Consider the following 22,566-nt stretch of genomic DNA (forward strand, 5'->3'; position numbering starts at 1 on the left):
GATCAGCTAAACCCTGAGCATATGGGCAAGATTCATCAGCCAGATACTACAGAAAATTCTTTCCTGGGTAACTCAGATACCACCCCATCTAATATCCCATCACAGGCCATTGGGCCTATTTACCATGAATATTTAATTATCAAAACCATGTTATCCCATCATACCATCTCCTCCATAAACTTATCGAGTTTAATCTTAAAGCCAGATAGATCTTTTGCCCCCACTGCTTCCCTTGGAAGGCTGTTCCAAAACTTCACTTCTCTGATGGTTAGAAACCTTCGTCTAATTTCTAGTCTAAATTTCCTGGCGGCCAGTTTATAACCATTTGTTCTTGTGTCCACATTGGTACTGAGCTAAATAATTCCTCTCCCTCTCCGGTATTTAGCCCTCTGATATATTTATAGAGAGCAATCATATCTCCCCTCAACCTTCTTTTAGTTAGACTAAACAAGACAAGCTCCTTGAGTCTCCTTTCATAAGACAAGTTTTCCATTCCTCGGATCATCCTAGTAGCCCTTCTCTGTACCTGTTCCAGTTTGAATTCATCCTTCTTAAACATGGGAGACCAGAACTGCACACAGTATTCCAGGTGAGGTCTCACCAGTGCCTTGTATTGTTGGATCATATTAAAGAAGTTCTGAATTAAAATCACAAATGAGTTTGATTCCCCATAGTTCAAATTCCAGGGTATTACTAATTAAGAGGTCTCTTGGTTTTTGGTGCTGTTTCTCTCCCTCTATGTGTGAAACTTGCAAGCTGCTAACTGTGTTAGTACATTCTAAGACAGAGTCTGTTCTCAAAGCAGTTCACAGAGAGAGAGACCCAAAGCAATACTCTAACAACAGAAACAGCACCCAGAGACTTTCATGCCCTTTTGTTGTATTAACAATTGTGATTAAAATAGAGATAGAGGATGTATGTGGATGGATGCTTGGTGTGGATAATAACTGAATGATCAGGGAGGTGCCAGCCTAAGAATCCAGTGTCCATTGGCTGAAGAAGGCGTCAAGTGGAAATAACCAGAGGACCCCCACCCCTGGAGGGCAGACTGGAATCCACCCAACAGCCTCAAGAATGGGAGAACCAAAGAACAAGATAACATCTTGGAGCCGTCAGGAATGTGCTATCTGCTGATTGATTCAGCAACAGCATGATGAAGCAATTCCCATAGACTGGCATAGGAAGAAATTCCTATAAAAATAGACTCTAAAAAGTGAGAACTTTGGGGTCTGATTCTGAAAGCCAACTTCCAGGAGCATCAGATGAGCATCTGACAAGGCCCTGCTCCCTCCTCATGTCCAGGCCACCTGGCCAGTGGCTTGGCATGAGCAACTCTAAGGCTGGTAACTATGATAACAACCTTGCAGAACCTGTGTGTGTGGGTGTGTATGTGTGTGTTTGTATGAATGAATGTGAGAATAAATATGAGATTGAATGGAATGTTATAGCTATAACTAACTGCTTACTATGATTCTTTCTGTATTCACAATAAATGTGGTATTTTGCCTTTTTCCCTTTAATAAGATCCTGCTGGTTTTTATTTTATTGGTACAACATTTTGGTGGAGAATTGCGAAAGGGGGAATATTGGTAAAAAACCTCAGTTATTGTAAATATTGGTGTGCACACCGCCAGCTCTAGTGAGCTAGGCATTTCTATTAGGTTAACCAGACCTGCTGGCCTCCGAGAAGGTAGCAGGCGACCTGCTGGCCTCCGAGAAGGTAGCAGGAAAAACAGATTAAACCAGACCTGCTGGCCTCCGAGAAGGTAGCAGGGGACCTGCTGGCCTCCGAGAAGGTAGCAGGGAAGAACAGGTTAACCGGACCTGCTGGCCTCCGAGAAGGTAGCAGGGGACCTGCTGACCTCCGGGAAGGTAGCAGGGGAAAAACGCATAGATTAAGCTATGATTTCAGAATCTAGGCTGTGTCACTTGCTAAGTAATACCAGCAGTGACAAAGAGATTGAAATATCCATGTTAAGATGTTTAAAAGAAAACAGGGTAAGCCAGTACCAGAGGGAGGAATGGAGTCAGAAGGAACTCCAACCTCACCTTTTGTTAAAGAAATTACACCTTTTAAACAAATCCTTCAAAAATGTGGGCACAGTCCTTGGACTAAACAAGCCCTAGCTGATGTCTGCACTATTTCGGACCTAGAGGATAGATTGGCTCAGTATATCCTCATATACAAACCTTCTAGTGCTGCCAAAAGAGATGCAGCAGCAATTTGGTTGTTGTGGGAGGCATGTAAGGATTCTTCCCTCCGCTTGTCTTCATGTAAAGAGGAAAAGGCACAAACGGAAAAGGGAGCAGACAATTGGAAGGTGCTGGCTACAAATACCCAAAGCCAGATGAAAATAGTGAAAGAGGCACTCCAGGAATACAAAAAGAGTGAAAAATTTAACTCTGCAGAGGCTGGAGGGAGGCAGGTAAAGGGGGAGAAGGTCCTATGTATGGCACCCCCAGGCATAATTACAAAGAGAAAAGAGAGTAAAAAAAAAAAAAAAAGTTAACTCTGCAGAGGCTGGAGGGAATTAAGCAGTTAAACTTTGTATTTCACCCAAACAACTTTTAACCGAAAATGTTAAAAAGGATAAGTGTTTGAGCATTCTTGGTTTCTTTGCAGCCATTCTGAAAGAAAAATGGGCCCTTTTCCAAAGGAATGTCTGTAAATTAGCCAGGCAAAAATAAACTATCTGATTAAAATCATTTGACTGGACAATTTAGTCAAATTTGCTAAAAGAACATAAGAGGGTTCTATTGGAACTTAACTGCCTCAAATGTATAAAGGGAATGTAAGATGTAAAAAACAGAGCAGTGTGGAAGGGATGTTAAGGAAAAGAAAACGTGTATGTATCTGTCTGTGTGTGTGTAAATATGTAAAGTTCTAAGGACCAGTTAGTTTTGTTTTTGTTTTAAATAATGCCACTAAAAATCCATTTGACTCTTTAATTCAAAGTTGCAAAACTGACAGACCTTTTTGCTAGACACAGGTAATTAGTGTTGTTTGGCTTTGGGATTTGGCATTTAACCCTTAAAAGGTAACTCAATGCTTTACAAAATTTAAAATGTTTTTAAGTTGTGGCTGCAGCAGGGCAGTCAAAATCAGGAGAATATAAAAAAAAAAAATTGGGATTCTTTTTGTTTGTTTGTTTTTGTAACAAAACAGCAGATGAGAGTTGTAGTAAAAAAAAAAATTAAAAAAAGACAGTGCCTCTCTGAAGCAACAGCAGGGGTGAGGTGCACAAAACAAAAAGAAGCAATGTTAGAAACACTGAGTCTTAAAATGGCTCTGAGTAATCAGACTGTCACTTTGATAAAGGGACATGAAAACTCTGTAAGCAAAAAAAAAAATAGTGACACCTTATGTAAAAATGGATCTGGATAATGTTATAGAAGTTAAACTATGGAAGGAATGTGCATTTGCCCCAGAACATGTGCAGGGTATATTGTAGAAGGGGCAAAAGAAATGCAAACATGCCATGCTACTTAATTAAAATGCTATTAGGGCTCCAAAGGGAGCCACAATAGGTTGGGTTTTCTTTTTCAGATTGCTGTGTGTTTTGGAAGCAGAAGTTAAAAGTAATCAAAACTCTGGTGAAAGTTGATTGTGTCCCTTTTAAGATAGAGTCTCTGAGCTGCTGATGGCTTTAAATCCAAAAGCAGGAAGTTTCTGTGAAAATGCAAATTACCTAAATGATAAAGGAAGGAAAGAACTAGCAGCACAAAGGAGCTGCAGATAAAGGACATACCTGGTCAGCAAACAAATTGTCTAAATAAAAGGCATGGGATAACAAGATAATTTTAATAAATTTAATGATAATAAGTATCCCTGTAACAACGTATAGTGTGTATGATTTTTGGAAAAATCCTTTAAGGTCGTATGGTAATGATGCTTCTCAGTTATTACCTGTAAATAAAACTTAAAGCTTAACACAGCAGGAAAAACATTATAAACTTGGTCTGCTGTATAAGAAGGAAAACTCAGGGATTTAATGACTAAACAGTGGGATAATTTCCCCATAACCCTTAAAAGATAAAAGCCTTTGAAACCTGGCCTGCCTATAGAACAAAAACAGGAAAATATGGGGGCAATTTCTCTGTTTTGCCTGCAATCAGCAAGGGTATTTGTAAAAGAAATATTTTAAGCAATAATCTGCCACCCCAAAAGGGGTAGAAACATGTTCTTTTTGTCTTTCAGAAAATCAGGAAAAGCTGCCAGCTGAAAAGCAACCCAATACCATGAATCTACTGTCACAATAGAAATTGTGTTCTGTGTTCTATGTTTTGTCTTGTGTTTTGTGTTGTTGCTAGCACTGTTGTGTGTTTAAAAAAAAATACTGAAGACCTGCAGGAACTTAAAAATAAATTAAGCTTTCTGTCCCAGCTACAGGACAGCCTGATACAAAAACAAGTACATGCCAATGTAGACTTGGTCCAAATTGGTCTGGGTAACCTAAAAGGCCGATGGAATCTTTAGTAATGGCTTAATACTACCACATGGCTTATCCATAAAAAAAAAAAAATATATTAGAAATAGGAAACTACACAGCCATAGCTATGGGATGCACTGAAATGCAGATACTTGCACTAGCTACTTTGGAACACAAAATGTTCTGGGTCATATTGGGAAATATTAAGGGTTTGATGCATTTGTTAAAAAAGAAAGAGATCATTGTTTGACACTTATCAATATGAATGGATGCAATATGTTTCCACTATTGTAAACCAGACTTGTTAATGGGAGAAATTGTTGTCAAAATTGCACACCAACAGTCCCTGGAGGCAAAGGTATTGAAGGTTAACCCACTCCCCATATTACACATGGGATCCTTTTGGCTACCCTGGACCTTGAGCCAGTGGGCTGGGGAGGGAGGGAAGCTATTGGACACTAGAGGTTGTACCGAATGGACTCCTCAAAAGTGGGTGTGCCTCACCTTGCCTGTTGCCCCAGAACCTTATAGTAAAGATACATCACTAGGATCATGTATGTGGCATGAATTGGAATCACAAACTCAAATTGCCTCACAGTACTTTCTCTTGAATAGGCTACATAGAAAGTGACACTGATGATTATAAATCTTAGTGTCAAAAGGGGGATTATGTTGGATCATATTAAAGAAGTTCTGAATTAAAATCACAAATGAGTTTGATTCCCCATAGTTCAAATTCCAGGGTATTACTAATTAAGAGGTCTCTTGGTTTTTGGTGCTGTTTCTCTCCCTCTATGTGTGAAACTTGCAAGCTGCTAACTGTGTTAGTACATTCTAAGACAGAGTCTGTTCTCAAAGCAGTTCACAGAGAGAGAGACTCAAAACAATACTCTAACAACAGAAACAGCACCCAGAGACTTTCATGCCCTTTTGTTGTATTAACAATTGTGATTAAAATAGAGATAGAGGATGTATGTGGATGGATGCTTGGTGTGGATAATAACTGAATGATCAGCGAGGTGCCAGCCTAAGAATCCAGTGTCCATTGACTGAAGAAGGCGTCAAGTGGAAATAACCAGAGGACCCCCACCCCCGGAGGGCAGACTGGAATCCACCCAACAGCCTCAAGAATGGGAGAACCAAAGAACGAGATAACATCTTGGAGCCGTCAGGAATGTGCTATCTGCTGATTGATTCAGCAACAGCATGATGAAGCAATTCCCATAGACTGGCATAGGAAAAAATTCCTATAAAAATAGACTCTAAAAAGTGAGAACTTTGGGGTCTGATTCTGAAAGCCAACTTCCAGGAGCATCAGATGAGCATCTGACAAGGCCCTGCTCCCTCCTCATGTCCAGGCCACCTGGCCAGTGGCTTGGCATGAGCAACTCTAAGGCTGGTAACTATGATAACAACCTTGCAGAACCTGTGTGTGTGGGTGTGTATGTGTGTGTTTGTATGAATGAATGTGAGAATAAATATGAGATTGAATGGAATGTTATAGCTATAACTAACTGCTTACTATGATTCTTTCTGTATTCACAATAAATGTGGTATTTTGCCTTTTTCCCTTTAATAAGATCCTGCTGGTTTTTATTTTATTGGTACAACAGTATAACGGTACTAACACCTCCTTATCCCTACCGGCAATACCTCTCCTGATGCATCCCAAGACCGCATTAGCTTTTTTCACGGCCATATCACATTGGCGGCTCATAGTCATCCTATGATCAACCAGTACTCCAAGATCCTTCTCCTCCGTTACTTCTAATTGATGTGTCCCCAGCTTATAACTAAAATTCTTGTTATTAATCCCTAAATGCATGACCTTACACTTCTCACTATTAAATTTCATCCTATTACTATTACTTCAGTTTACAAGGTCATCCAGATCCTCCTGTAGGATATCCCTGTCCTTCTCTAAATTGGCAATACTTCCCAGCTTTATATCATCCACAAACTTTATTAGCACACTCCCACTTTTTGTGCCGAGGTCAGTAATAAAAAAATTAAATAAGATTGGTCCCAAAACCGATCCTTGAGGAACTCCACTGGTAACCTCCCTCCAGCCTGATAGTTCACCTTTCAGTAGGACCCGTCGTAGTCTCCCCTTTAACCAATTCCTTATCCACCTTTCAATTTTCCTATTGATCCCCATCTTATCCAATTTAACTAATAATTCCCCATGTGGCATGGTATCAAATGCCTTACTGAAAACTAGGTAAATTAGATCCACTGCGTTTCCTTTGTCTAAAAAATCTGTTACTTTCTCAAAGAAGGAGATCAGGTTGGTTTGGCACGATCTACCTTTTGTAAAACCATGTTGTATTCTGTCCCATTTACCATTGACTTCAACGTCCTTAACTACCTTCTCCTTCAAAATTTTTTCCAAGACCTTGCATACTACAGATGTCAAACTAACAGGCCTATAGTTACCCGGATCACTTTTTTTCCCTTTCTTAAAAATAGGAACTATGTTAGCAATTCTCGAATCATACGGTACAACCCCTGAGTTTACAGATTCATTACAAATTCTTGCTAATGGGCTTGCAATTTCATGTGCCAATTCCTTTAATATTCTTGGATGAAGATTATCTGGGCCCCCCGGTTTAGTCCCATTGAGCTGTTTGAGTTTCATTTCTACCTCAGATATGGTAATATCTACCTCCATATCCTCATTCCCATTTGTCATCCTACCATTATCCCTAAGATCCTCTTTAGTCTTATTAAAGACTGAGGCAAAGTATTTGTTTAGATATTGGGCCATGCTTAGATTATCCTTAACCTCCACTCCATCCTCAGTGTTTAGCGGTCCCACTTCTTCTTTCTTTGTTTTCTTCCTATTTATATGGCTATAGAACCTTTTACTATTGGTTTTAATTCCCTTTGCAAGGTCCAACTCTACTTGACTTTTAGCCTGTCTCACTTTATCCCTACATGTTCTGACCTCAATAAGGTAGCTTTCCTTGCTGATCCCCCCCATCCCCCATCTTCCACTCCCTGTATGCTTCTGCTTTTTCTTAATCACCTCTCTGAGATGCTTGCTCATCCAGCTGGGTCTACAACTCCTGCCTATGAATTTTTTCCCCTTTCTTGGGATGCAGGCTTCTGATAGCTTCTGCAGCTTTGATTTAAAATAATCCCAGGCCTCCTCTGCCTTTAGATCCATACGTTCTTCAGTCCAATCCACTTCCCTAACTAATTTCCTTAATTTTTGAAAGTCAGCCCTTTTGAAATCAAAACCCCTAATTGCAGATTTATTTTTGTTAATCCTTCCGTTCAGTTTGAACTGAATTAGCTCATGATCACTTGAGCCAAGATTATCCCCTACAACCATTTCTTCTATGAGGTCCTCACTATTCACCAAAATCTCTCTCAAAAGTTTAAGACGTTAGTCCTAACACATATTTGTCACACATTTCTTGTGCAGGACAAGATCTTACTTGATCTTGGAGCTACAAACAAATAGTTTTAACTGCAGTAAAACAAATACTGCAGAAAAGCATAAAGGAAAAAAATCCCATTCTCCCTGTCCAAGTGTAATGAAAAAAAAAATCACAGTGTATAATATATACCATGCAAACGCCCACTTTGCCCTCAGGCAGCGCCTTTCACCCAAGGATCTCAAACCAATTTATAAAGGTTAATGAATTAAGCCTTAACAGTCCTACAGGATAATATTATTACTGCTATTTTACAAATATGTAAATTGAAGGACAGAGAGGGTAGAGCTCAAATTTTTAAGTGGCTTCTAATTTTGGGTCTTTGTGTTTCTGAATGCCCAACTTTAGACACTTCCCAGTGTCTGATTTTCAGAGGAGATAAACACCTATCACACCACTGGGAACTGCAGATGCAACTTTCTGAAACTCGGGCCACAGGGACTCAATTCTCCACTGCTGTGCACCTTGTGAATTTTTTTGTATCTGTGCAAAATAGGTTCAAAACACTCCCATTTGTATCAGTGAGGGGAGAATTCTGAATTGGTAGTGTTTTATATCCGCTTTGCATGGGTGTGAATGATTACATGAAGTGCCAGATGGGGCGAATCAGGTCTGAGGGCTGAGATACACAAAGGAGCCCTAGAGAGCTAGGTGACTTTGGGGGGAGGGATAGCTCAGTGGTTTGAGCATTGGCGTGCTAAACCCAGGATTGTGAGTTCAATCCTTGAGGGGGCCATTTAGGGATCTGGGGCAAAAATTGGAGATTGGTCCTGCTTTGAGCAGGGGGTTGGACTAGATGACCTCCTGAGGTCCCTTCCAACCCTGATATTCTATGATTCTATGACTTTCCCTGGGAGTTAGGTGCCTAACTTCATTAGGTCCCTTTGAAAATCTAAACCTCAAAGTCTAAAGGTGGATACCCAAAATTACAAACCACTTTTGAAAAACTGACCCGTGGTGAGTTGCCCAAGGTTATTTTGTAAGTTACTGGGAGAGGAAGGACTAGAAAAAATGGTTACTTTGGTTCTTTGAGATGTTCTGTCCATGAGATCCCACTCATGGTGTGCAGGTGCCCTATGCACTGGAGATGGGGCAGGGATGGAGACTGAAGTGGCACATACATCCTTGGCTGGGTCCAAAATTTCTTCATTTATGGGCATGGCAATGCAACCTTGAGAGACTGGTTGTAAGACATCAAATTGTTTACATGCTTTCTAAAGAGGAATTTCAAGACTTCTGCCATCTTTTTGAGGTTGTCTTTAAATGCCCTACAGCCCTCAGTGACATCAGGGGCAGATTAAACCATTTCTTCATCCAGAGAGGAGGGTGAAAAATATAAAGGCATTGATGGATCCTCTTGTCAACCCATGTCCTCTCCTTCATTCTGAAGTTGCTGCTCCTCTGGAATGACATCCTCTCTGAGGCTCTTGAAGGAGGAAACTAGAAGTGGTCCAGATACTGAGTATGCCCATGAATGCTTGTGTGGCCGGGTCTAGAAGCCATAAGAATACATTATATTTGACCAATGAGGTGGGATCCAAGAATGGGAATTTCAAGTACATGACTTCTGTAGAATTGGATTGTGATGAGAATCACTTTTATAAAAGTCCCTGTCTCTAGAGCGACCAGGAGAAAAGGTTCCTGCTGGAAGAGGCCAAGGAAGAGGATGATGAAAATCCCTCAATCGGAAGATTCATTCATTCATAGATTCCAAGGCCAGAAGGGATCACTGTGGTCATCTAGTTGGACCTCCTGTATAACACAGGCCATAGAACTTCCCCAAAATAATTCCTAGAGCAGATCTTTTAGAGAATCCAACCTTGATTTAAAAATTGTCAGTCATGGAGAATCCACCACAAGGCTTGGTAAATTGTTGCAATGGTTAATTACTCTCATTGTTGAAAAATCACACCTTATTCCCAGTCTGAATTTGTCTAGCTTCAACTTCCAGCCATTGGATCATGTTAGACCTTTCTCGGCTAGATTGAAGAGCCCATTCTTAAATCTCCGTTCCCCATGTAGGCACTTACAGCCTATAATGAAGTCACCCTTTAACCTTCTCTTTGTTAAGATAAATAGGAGGAGCTGAGATCTTGGAGATTCTGAGGTGGGCTCCCAGATTTTCTCAGAGTCTCAGGTGAAGAGAGATCTGCATTACCAGTACCCAAGGTGGATTTTGAGATTGTAAACAGTGGAGAGTAGACTCCACTTCAGGTGGTCTCTGAGTTCCGCTCGGGCAGTGCTGGACACCTCCATTGAAACGGTCAGTACCAGAAATCTGTGCACTGTGGAAAGTGGTACCGAGTGAATCGGCACCGGGTGAGTCAGTGCCAGTGTGCTGGCTGGTGCCACCGGATTTTTAAATTATCGATACCCCAGATGAGACTGAAACAAACAGCCTCATGATCCTCAGTGCCAATAGTTGCTCCAAGGGAACGATTTTTGCTTGGTGAGGATTGGTGCTGAGTTCGATGACATATCATATACCGACTTCCCCGATGCAGAACTAGTCGAGTCTATAGTGATCTATGGCTTTTTCTTACTCAGTACCAGAGGTGTGGACTGGCGCTGAGAAGCAGCTGTGCTTCTGTCTTCCACAAACAACAGGGGTGCCTCACTGCTCCGAGGGCTTCTGAGATACAGTCTTTGAGCTCTTGGATGAAGCATGAGCTCTCTTCAATCCCCAAGAGCCCAGAGCAATGTCTCTTGTAGATGGAGAACTAGAAGCATGAGGTTTTAAGGAAGGGGCAGGCACCTCTTCTCTCTGGATCACTCCCAAATCAGACACTTCCCTCACAGACTTTTCCATCCCAAAAAGTCTCAGATGGGCCTCCCTTGAGTTTTGGGTGTGTTTTGGGCATAACCGATTAGTTGCACACGTTGTGGGGATAGGGATCTCCCTGAAACAAAAGGAACACTGATTGTGTCTGTCAGTCAAGGGAATTGCCGGGTCTCATGTTGGGCGACCTAGGTTTGACCATGAGGCTGATAACCCCGATACCAGTAACTCTAATCTAACTCTAATAGAAAACTATAGATACTTTTTTCCACCAGCCTAAATGAGTAAACTATAACCAGCAACAATAAAATAAGTACAGTCACAATGGTAAACACTATGTAGCAAGCCTACCTTGAGCAACTGTGGGGACACTGAGGTTGTTCCAACTTGCTGCCAGTGGTGGAAAGAGGGAACTGAGGAGCATCTGGGATCGCTCCTCTCTTTACACCCTTGGGAAGGGGAGGAGGAGGGCAGGTGGGGAACGCACACAGCCCCTACAGATAATGCTGGTGAAAACATTATCAGCTCCTGCCTGTAGGATGCCTGTGCACTATGAGTGGGATCCACACGGACAAATACTTGAAGAAGAACCTAGGAGTCTGACTAGGGTTGCCAATTTATGTTGGCTGTACTCCTGGAGATTTCATCACATGACATACTCTTTAATTAAAGAGTAAACTTTAATTCCTGGAGGCTCCAAGCCAATCATGGAGGGTTGGCAACCCTAATCCAGACTTCCAGTCCCTGATTTAGACACTCAGTTCATAGACTTTAAAGCCAGAAGGGAGCTGTGATGAGGCATATGCCCTACGCTGGCAAATGAAAGGTTAACCTGGGGTGGGGGTAGCAGTGGTGGGGTTAGGCTCAATTCAGTATCAGGCCCAGTTGAGGAGGAGGATAGGGCTCCATGAAGACAGGCCTGAATCAATGCAGGGGAAGACTCTGGAGTCAGGAGGCTGTGGGAGAGGCTGTTAGGGGCTCTCCTTAGTAGTGGACTAGGGAAGAAGCTACACATGGAGACAGAACTCCAGAGTGGGAGTAATGGAGGCTGCAGCCCTATGAGAGACACTGATAACTAGGGGGGAATGCCTGCAATGCTGTGTCTTGGCTCAAGGGGGCACCCCAGCAATGAGTTCCCCCCCATTAGAGGACCATTATGATAATTTAGTCTGATCCTGCATAACACAAGACACACACCATTGACTTTCATCCAATTGGTCCTACACTGGGTCTCATCACTTGTGGTTGAATGTTCCCACACAGTATGCAATGTAAAACGTTGGCCACTTTGAACAAGTCTGAACATCCACGACAACAGCCGGAGTTGGCCCAAATGTTTTATTCGCAGCTAAGTTTCAGGCTGGAAAGTCATTTGCTTTGGCCCCCATCCCATCCCTCTCTGCCTACCTTGGGTTTCCAGCAGCTGCTACTGTATAATAAGTCCTTTCTGTTAACATATGCCAGCAATGCTCTCTCCAACCATTCGCTCCCACAGTGTGGCAGGAAACCTATTTGTGTCTAAAGTGTTTAGTCTTGTGCCTGCAGTAGATCCTAAACACCTTAGGGCAGAGACTGTCTCTAGATATTTGTGAAGTGCTGAGCGCTCTATTGATGTTCAATAAATTACACTAATTAAGCCCAAGTGTCTTTTCAAAGCCCAACCCCCCCCCCAAAAAACAAACCACAGCCTAAGTGAGCATTAGGGCTCTGAGGGGTTTGTTTAATATTCGATAAGTTGAGTGAAACACGCACCCTGCCATGGCTAAAAGCTTGTGAACTCTGATTCCCTGGAATGCTTTCCACTATCTGACAAGGACAGGCATGAAGCTGGTGTCCCTAGTGCTCTTCTATTAGACACAACCTGGCATGCCAGGCAGTTAATGTTCTCCCAGGTGCATAGTGCAACGGAACTATTTTTGGCAGGTTAGCCCTACATCTCTACCTGTGTTTTAACTGCCAGATAAAAAGGAGGGTTGTTGTTCTTAGGAGATCATGCGTGTAAAACCATTGTGAAGACAAGGCACTGTGGTTTTACAATCAGGTCAACCCAGGGCAGGGGGCATAGTGCTGATGATGGCTGGTGACAGCATGGGAAACATTGTAAGTGCCTTGTCTCCCCTCAGGATTTAACAGCAAGATAACTAGAACACGTTTGCTATCTCCGTGTTAAAAATACCGCACTTTCTGTGTCATTGAGGACCAAGTCCCTCTCTCTCACTTTCCATGGATGCTGCTTAGCACAGGCGCCAAATCCGTGGGAGCTCTAGGGCTCAAACACCCATGGAAAAAAGACAGCGGGTACTTAGCACCCACCAGCCACAGCTTACCGCCAACCAGGTGTGCGGTGGCTGGTGGGAGGAGCCTGGGGGCGGGCTGAGAGGAAGGAGCAGTGGGGTCTCAGAAGAGGGGGCAGAACGGGAGTGGGAACAGGCGGAGTCAGGGCGGGGCTTCAAGAGCAGAGTAGCAGCAGGAGTAGGCGAAGCAAGGGCGGGGCCTCGGGGAAAGACGTGGAGTGGTGGTAGGGCCTTGGGCGGAGCACCCATGGGGGGGAAAACGTCAGTGCCTGTAATGCATAGGCACACACCAATGGGTACAAACAAGTTTAATCTGTAGAAAACTGTCAATTTTCAGGGACTTACAAGTCCGACTGCTGCTGAGACTAGTCTGAAGTTGGGATGGTTCCCAGCAGCTTTTCCGGAGCAAGTCTCACTAAGCCATTCCCCTCCGCTGCTGGAAACACTCTCTGGTCCCCTGCCTGTGCTCCCCCTTCCCTTTCCCCCCTACTAGTGCATTCCGATGCCCATGATAGATCCCAGGGATGGGCAGCGCAGGTCATACGGATGGGCTTATGGTAGCTTCTGCACAGTCACTTCATAGAGAGCAGTAGATCCATTTCGTTGTTGCCTTAAATCAATAATGCCACTGCCTCTCTGTAAGCCTAGGTTATACAGAAGTCCCTGGCGATGCTCTGAACATAAGCATTGTCCTAGCAGTGCAGGACAACTGGCCCAAACAGCAGTTCGGTGCCTATGGGCTTGTCTACACTCAAAATGCTACAGCGACATTACTTGAGCTGACCAGATGGGGTCTCCCGTTGGTGTAGGTAATCCACCTCCCTGAGAAGCAGTAGCTAGGTTAACAGAAGAATTCTTTCATTGACCTAGCGCGGTCTACTGTAGGGATTAGGTCCGTTTAACTATGTTGCTCTGGAGTGTGAATTTTTCATGACCTAAATTTTTAGTGTAGAGCAGGCCTCAGTTCCGTTTCTGCCTCTACCATCGATTCCTTTTGTTACTTAATCTCCCTGGCCTGATCAGGAATATACTTAACTTTAATGGGATTTAAGCATGGGTTTAAAATTAAGCCCATGCTTAACTGCTTTCCTGAAGAAGGGCCTTAATTCAGTCTGTAGAGAAGAGATAATAATTATGTCTTGTTTACTTTAGAGTAATAACTTCAGAACAGTGACTCACTCATATGTGCAACATGTGGCAGAATAGGGTCCTGATCTTGGTGTAGCTTCCAGTCTCTCCTGTAAACTCCAGAATCACAAAGACTGCAACCTATATGTTCATCTTCATTTAAATTGGAATTAATTGTCAAAGATGTATATGGGTGATCAACAGGCTGTACAAGCCTTTAACATTTCCAACAGAGTATGAAAGAGCCATGACTATGATGTCATAATCACAACCTCTCTTGTGTATTATTGTTGACAAAGCCCACTATATCTCAGTGCTTAAATAACAATGAGCTAAGAACACAGATGCCTCATTGGCAGTCACCTGAGATTTCCCATCAACCCACTGGTGCATTAACTCTTTCTCAGTGATATGGCGTTTCGATCAACTTGAAAATATTTATACACAACACCTCCAGATGTTTTCCTCACACACACTTAGATTCTTATGGTACAAATATACTTTGGTTTTAGTCCTTTCTCACAGTGATCTTTCAAGGGCATCGTAAGTTGGATATCAGGTTCAGGTGGGGAGAAAAAGGAGGCAGTAGCTGATCAAGACGTCTGCATTTTGTGTAGCAATTTCTTTGTATGCTGCACATAAACGATACAGTATACAGAGAAAGGAGTGTTGTTCAATAGATGTAGCACTTGGCTGGGGGGTCAGTTTTCAGTACTTTTCTCAGCAACCATGTAAGGATTCATAGGACTAGAACCCAGGTCCACAGAGCCTGGAACAACTGAGGTGCCTTTGTTGCCACCAGATCACATAGAATGCTAGCCAAGGAGCACTGAGGAATTAGGCGCCCCGGGCCATATCACTCAAACAGGCCAGAGCAACAGCACCCTGTGGCTTCTGATTGGCCAATGGTCAGTATTTAACCCTGAGGGTGGTGTAGGAAGTTGTCTGGGTAACATGCAGACTTCTGGCTAGCTGTGATGCCAGGCCGCACCTTGCTTTCTGCTCTCCAGTCTCTGGCCCCAACCCGATTCCAGCCTGATAACTATCTCTGATTCTGACTCTTTCCTGTTGATCCCAGCTTGCTGACTACTGCCTTGTGGCCATCCTTGACTTGTGGCCATCAGCCCAGCTGCAGCTGCTAGGCCAGACTGCCTGTGCCCTAGTCTCTTACAAACCATGGGCAAGTTACGTTACCTTCTCTGTGCCTCAGTTTCCCCACATGTAAAATGGTGCTAATGATACTGGCCTTCCTTGGTCAAGCACATTGAAACCTATACATGAAAAGTGCTAAGTAGTATTATTTATTAATTGACACTAGAACATACCATTTGAACATCTGTGTTGGGAGAATTTATGATCAAAGTAGTTAAGGACTCCGGAAAGTTTTCTCTAGATCTTCTAGACCTCATGATGTGTCTGTCAGGCTGAAAGTACAGGACAACCTTACACCCACAATGCTATATAACACCTACGTGTGCTTCATACATATTGATTCATCCTGGACTGAAAGGAAAGCAATAACAACACCACCTAGCTCTTATCTAGTGCTTTTCATCAGTAGATCTCACAGCATTTTACAAAGGAGGTCAGTATCATTATCGCCAATTTACAGGTGGGGAAACTGAGGCACAGAGCAATGAAGTAATTTGCCTAAGGTCACCCAGCAGGCCAGTGGAAGAGTTAAGACTAGAACACAGGTCTCCTGAGTCCTAGAGGCTGATGCTCTAGCTAAATAACACAAGCTCAACTACTGTCAAAGGCATTTTGATAGAAATTACAGAAATTAACCAGACTCTGTTTAAATAACTGTGTTTACAGCTGTGAAATCCCTGGGGCCTGATTCTGATCTCACAGTAGTTTTGTGACCGGGGTCCCAGTGGGGAGCCAGCTGTGGTCACTCAGGGTGAACTGCAAAGAATGGGGCAGACAATGCCCATAAAGCTGGTGGATATTCCAATACTTAGATTCACCATGCCAGTATAAAACAGCTTCTTTATTACTTTACTGATTACTCAGAAGTCCAAACAACACAGTTCCCTTAAAGTGATCCAGCCTCAGGCCTCCATCTAGGTACCCACGTCAAATATGATGAAAATTTCTGAAAATCTTATCTCATCATATAAAAGAAAAGGTTCTACCAATCCCAAAGGATTGGACACGTTACCTCCCAGGTTAATGAATATTCCAGATCTTACCCAAATACACGCTACAGCCAATTCTTATTAACTACACTAAAATTTATTAAAAAACAAAAAAGAGAGAGTATGGTTAAAAGATCAATATACAGACAGAAAGGAGTTCAATTCACTGAAGTTCAGATTCACAGCATAGATGGTGAGCTTTGTAGTTGCAAAGAGTTCTTTCAGAAACAGTTCATAGGTTATAGTCCAATGTCCAAATATCACATTCAGGGCATACCAGCATAACTGGGACCTCAGTCTTTGCAACTCAAGTTTTTCCGATGAAGCGTAAGCTGATCAGAGATGACAGAATCCGGACCCAAGGATCTTTTATACAATTGCATGTCCTTTGACAAGATGGAGTTCAAAAGGTAATTAGGATGACTTTTAAAGAGGTCCATCACCGGTACTTAGCTATAGAATTAACATAAGGCCATTTGCTTGTTCCTCCACCATTCACACTACATTTCAAAGACAGATGAATACTGAGATATCCCTTGTTTACAATTCATTTAAATGCTAGGATCTTCTTTTGACCTCTGAATTATCAGAATACAGCATAGACAGGGCTTGTTGATTACATTGTCCACCCTACTCATACATATGTAAATACACAAAAACACAATATTATCTCCCCACATGTCTTTTGAAGGTTATTTATTTTGCAGGATGTTTAACCTCTTCTAGCCATGCTTCACAAGTGTAAAACCACTGAAGTCAATGCAGTTACACTGGTGTAACATGAGTGCAAGTTGAGATTTGAATCAGTTCCTAAATTCCACAAGGAATCCACAGTCTCACCACAACTCTGCATGCTTGTGAGCAATCTCAGCAGAATGGGACAGTGACTGAATATGCCTGAAGCCTGGACTATTCTCATGCCATACTTGGTCCACTGCAGTCAGGACAGAGGCATGTTGCTAGGGCAACATAGGGGAAGCCTGTACTGCTGCTAGCATTCTATTGCATTGTTCAGTCACAGAGACCGTCACCTGTCACTGGTTTCTCTCATACAGCTTGTATTTATACGTTTGGCAAACTGCCAATGATCTGCCGGTGGCAGCTAGACCTAACAGCACCCCCAGTTTAAAGATGACCAACAAAGGGGAAAAATCAAGGGGGTCTTTGATCCTTTTTGATATATAAATATGGTCTGAGCAACATGTGTGTGGCAGGAGAGAAGTGGGCAGTTAAGGGTTTTAGGTGGTGTTTTTCCCCTGTGGTTTTATATATATATATATACTAGAAATTCAGAGCTGGTCTACTCTGGACAACTGAAGAACTCATAGATTTCTGACAGCAGAGATACTGTCTGCTTAAGTTAAATCTGATTAATTGAGAGGGGGACAAGGTTTTTATTTACACTATGTAAAGCTCTTTGGTTATGTTAATACTTATTTCACTAAAACACTTGGGAGAAAAGCTGGTTTGTTAATGATGCAGAACCCTCGCCCCTTCCATTAAGGGCTGAAAAAGCATTCAATACATATCTTTGTGGCTCCCAACCAGTCCTCTGTCAAAACCAGGGATGACCAGATTTAATATTTCTGGTATTTTTAAGGTTAAAAAAGCAATAAGGGAGGAAAAAATACTTTACAGGCCATTTTTATACATAAGCAAAATAGCACAAACACAATTTTTAATCCCTTGCAAGTCACCTTTGAAGGAGACACTTGAGAACTTCTCCAGGAAAGTTCCTCAGCTATAGCATTTGCTTTTCTCTTTGGTCTGACATTTCCTAGTTATTCTGAGCTCCAGGACATGCTTGAAAGGTTGATCTTGTTTTCCCCAGGATTTTCTGGGCAAGGTGGATTAAGAACTTTTATGCAGCCTGCTAGAATCATAGATCCATAAGGTTAGAAGCGACCGCTAGGGCCATCTAGTCTAACCCCCGGCCAAGATTCAGGATTTGTTGTGGGACATTTGTTTGAGTGTCGAGGGCTGTTTATATGATTATTGTACAGAGGCTCTGGCAGTAAAGGCAGTCTATTCTGGATGTTTATCTTTGATCATTTTAAATTGTGGTTTAAGTGCCTAGAGTCCAAGCAGTTGTCTTTTATAAATGGAAAGAAATGAATGAATTTATGCCAATGGCCTTGCCCAGGTGTAAGTGAGTGCTGCATTTGAGGCCCTTAAGTTTCCAAAGTATGTTTTAATTACAAATGAGTAACAAAAGTGTTTAAAATCACTTCTGGGGGGTGGGGCGTGGTGGAGTATGGAGGAGGAATGTGCAAATATTTCCTTTTGGCAAGTGGGCCCAACTTGGTTTCAGCTTACTTATGCTTCCTCCATCCCCCATGATAACAGTTTGAAACATTTATTCACAGCCAGCTGTCTGTGTCTTTCAGCAAAACGCCCTATTTCCTCCACTCTTTGCTCCCTGAATTTTTCCCTCCTCTCCCCACTCCAGTAACTAAATATCAGCGTGAGAAAGCTGCACCCACTGTTCTCCTTGGATCTATTCTATTCGGATCTACAGAGGTTCATATACTGTCCTCATCACCTGAGCAGCTGACTATCCTTCTGGTAGCGCATCATACAAGGAGATTAACAAGGCTAAAGGAAATGAGCAGGAGTCACGTTGCAGCGACAGTCCTGCCACCCTTTTGCCCAACGCCATGTGAGCTCAGCTCTGCACCAGGATGGATGACACACACTTTCCCTCTCCCTCTGCTTGGAGGAGACTAGCTGCTCTAACTTCACCCAGTCCAGTGCTGCCCACTCATACTATGGTTGGCTCTGTGCAGGGGCACAAGGACATGGAGGGAAGTAAAGACTCCTTGCATCCCTCTCCCCTTTGCGCACTCACACAGGGCCAACCGCAGTCTGACACCCCTTATTCAAAGTTTCATCCAACTCATCTCCTTTTGGGTGGGAAATTGATTACAGGGGGCTCCTAAATGTATTCCAGAAAGAGGATTCTCTTCTCCCATCAAATCCTAGAAATTCTGCAATGTGTGCAGTGCCCGGTGGCTCTGATTTCAAGCCAGGTTTCATACAGTGAGAGGCAGTACTCACCTAATTACAGCAAACGCCCCTAATTTACAGTCCACCAAAAAGCTGGTTGCACATTTAACCATGGGAATCAGCTTCCAAGTGAAAGATCTTTGTTAGGTATAGTACAAAGGTTAAAACAGCTGATGGCATCAACAGAAGCTGGCAGAGTGTCACAAAGTCTGAAAGCGAAGGATATGCAGTTAAGACGTTGTAAAGTTGTATAACTGCATACTTGTATTAGATATCCTGTGAAATTATTTGAGGACTTCAATAAGCTCAGACAAAGGTGAGAGGTTTATTGCAAGAGTGGGTGGGTGAGATTCTGTGGCCTGCATTGTGCAGGAGGTCTGACTAGATGATCATAATGGTCCCTTCTGACCTTAATATCTATGTATCTATGTATAAATGTGCTATGTTGGGTAACATATTCAAGCAATACATAATTTACTTCTATGAATTTTGTTGTTGGTTTCTTTATGAAAATTAAGTTAAAAAAAAACACACCAATAAATAAAATGTCCCGACAGGTAGTCACACAGAACAGCTGAGGTAAGTTTGAGGGGTACAAGTAGAAGTCAACAGATTGAGATGTGGATGTGCACAAACACGGGTGCTAAATCTGATGTGGAACAGAGCTCCGTGGGCAACATCAGTTCTGCTGTGTCCAGGAGCACCAGCAGCTCCGGAACGTTGCTCTTGGCAAGCGCCATCAGACGTACATCTTTACAGTAACAGAGTCAACAACAGAAAAAGAAACTAGAATCTGATTCAGAGCAGCAAATACCCTAGCTGGCCATAGGGCTGCCTGAAGTCTGAACAGACCATAGCCCCAAGCCTGCAAGTTGCATATAGGGCATGCACGAGGTCATATCAGTATGTCACCTACAGCACAAATATATGTTACAATACACTGGTCACTGGTTCAACGTCAGGTACCCAGAATTCCCCAAGGCCCCCACATCAGCACCCATATCCGAATGCACGGCATGGGGAAAAATGCAAGATAAACCTGTGGATTTTCAGTCCTTTGGGAAGCACTTTCCTGGGTGATAGCCTCCTTAAAGGGGTGGAAAAGGGCTCCCACAGAATTCCTACGAAGGGCTCCTGCTGCCACCCCTGGTGGATCCCTTTTCCACCCCACTAAGGAGTCTTCCTAAACAGACAGCCCTATCCCAGTAGGCATTTTAGAGGACAATGCCTCAGCAGGGGACAACGGTTCCCAAAGCTCCCTGGTGCACAGGAGGAGTGTTCCCACTGTACCACCCTTTGGAACGGTGTAGCGTGGGCTCCCCTTGCAGACGACCCTGTTAGGCTGGCTGGGGGGTGGGGGGGAAGGCTGATGGCTCCATCTCCTCCCCTGCCTCACACACACACACTTTTGGGGTGATCCAATGCAAGGATGGGTTGGCAACTGAGGCTGGCCCAGGTAAGGGGCTACAAGGAGGGGAACAGTCCCAGTGCCCTGTTCCTTTTGTGCACAGGGTGCAGCCATGAGCTGGTCCTTTGGTTCCCATCCCGGTGCAGCTGCCCGGAGGACCGCACACGGGGCTAAAGCAGCGACGCCAACTCTGCAGGAAGGGCCTGGGCCTCCCCTCGTCCCCAGGCTCGGAGCTGGACCTTAACAGCAGCGCACGGGATCCCCCTCTTTCGGAGGCGCGCATAGGCTCGCTCAGGAGCGCACGGCTTGGCTCCAGGTGCCCCCGGGGCTCGCCGACTCCTCCTTCCCCCAGAGCGCACGTGGCCCGAGCGTACGGAGGTGGCTCCTTCCCAGTGCGCTCCCCTTCTAGGGCGCACCGCGCACCTGAGCCCCCCATCTGCAGCCAAGCTGGGCTGGCGGTGATGGTCTCCGCTCAGGACCGCGCGCTGGTGGGGCGGGCTCGTCCCCTGCCAGGAGCAGCCCCCTTTGCCGACCCCCAGCCCCTGCGCTCCGGGGGAAGAGGAGGAGGAGCGGCTGGCAGGCTGCGCTCTCTCGCTTACCTTGCAGCGCGGCCGAGCTGGTGCCGGAGGACAGGAGCCCGATGATGCCGCAGAGCAAGAGCAGCAGCCGGGCCATGGCATGGGAAGAGCTAGGGAAGGGCGCCAGCCTCTCCAGGACGGGGGCGCAAGGTCAGATCCCCGGCGGCGGCGGCTGGGGCCGGGACGGAGGCAGCTTCATTAGGGGATCAGGCTGGGCACGTTTCAGTCCCGAAAGGCACCTGAAAGGGGGGCATGTGAGTGAGGGCGCAAAGTTCCGGCTCGGTGGATCCGCCCCAGGCGCCTGGAAAAGTCTGCAGAAGAGTTTGGGGAAACTAATTCAAGTGGACTCGGCGCCTTTCGCTTTCGGTTTCAGCATTGAAGTCGCAGCAGCTGGGTCAGGGGCATTTGTCAGCGAGGGGGGAGGGGACACTTTGGCTCTCAGCAGCCCAAGGGATAGTGACCCCTGGTTCCAGTCCTCCGGCACCCTCCCGGATAGGGCGACACGTGGTCCCAACCCTTCGGCACCTGGGTGAATCCAAGTTACCTTCCTTCCAGCACCTAGAGGGGAAGAAAAGGAAGACTTGTGGCGAAAGCTCATGCTCAAATAAATGGGTTAGTCTCTAAGGTGCCACAAGTCCTCCTTTTCTTTTTGCGAATACAGACTAACACGGCTGCTGCTCTGAAACCTAGAGGGGAAAGTGACACGTGGATCTAAGCATCTGGTGCGCAGAGGGAGGGCTCTGGCAACCCTAGCTCTCTTGCTAGCTTTTCCTAGGGTCACACTATTATTTTCTGGGTGTTGTTCTCTCACTCCCCCCCCCCCCCCCCACCCATCAAATTACCCAGTTGAACCCTCCACCCACTGGGCAGACTCTATGGGGGAATAAAAAACCCCTCTGGGTGGATCAGCTGATTCAGGCTCAGGGGATTCAGGCTTCTGCCCTGAAAAATCACTGTGTGTAGATGTTCAGGCTAGGGCTGGAGCCCAAGCTCTGGGAGTTGAGACCCTGTGAAGAGGGAGGGGCCCAGAGCTCGGCCCCAAGCCCAAATGTCTATGGAGATTTTTAGCCCTGCAGCCTGTTGATGATGGTGCCCCCAATGTGGACATGATCTGTCAACAGAGCCTCTGGGATCCTGAGTCAGCTGACTTGAGCCAGACACCGGCTGATTCTTTGGTTCAGGTGTGATCCCTTAACTGTTTATTAAAAGCATTTTCAATGGGAGGAGTCCTTCATATGTGCAATAATTTGAACAAGGTTTTAACTCAGCCCCTAAAAAGGTTTCACCCAGCTCATAACAAAACTAAAAGTTAAAGCATATGTAACCCTTCTGCCAAGTGAAGCCTGCAGCAGCCAGGGC

At 44.4% G+C, this 22,566-nt stretch overlaps 1 protein-coding gene across 1 annotated transcript in view; it reads right to left on the reverse strand.

Moving 5' to 3' along the window:
• Positions 1 to 21,976, reverse strand: part of LOC311515115 (uncharacterized protein) — a 59,180-nt gene extending 37,204 nt beyond the window's left edge. The window contains exon 1 of the mRNA XM_084617999.1: positions 21,229 to 21,976. Coding sequence (XP_084474125.1) covers positions 21,229 to 21,304 — 76 coding nt within the window. The 5' untranslated portion in view covers positions 21,305 to 21,976. The remainder of the gene's footprint in view (positions 1 to 21,228) is intronic.
• Between the last annotated feature and the right edge of the window lie 590 nt (positions 21,977 to 22,566).

The sequence above is a fragment of the Lepidochelys olivacea genome, assembly GCF_965140295.1.
Source record: "Lepidochelys olivacea isolate rLepOli2 genome assembly, chromosome: 1".
NCBI classification, from domain to species: domain Eukaryota; kingdom Metazoa; phylum Chordata; order Testudines; family Cheloniidae; genus Lepidochelys; species Lepidochelys olivacea.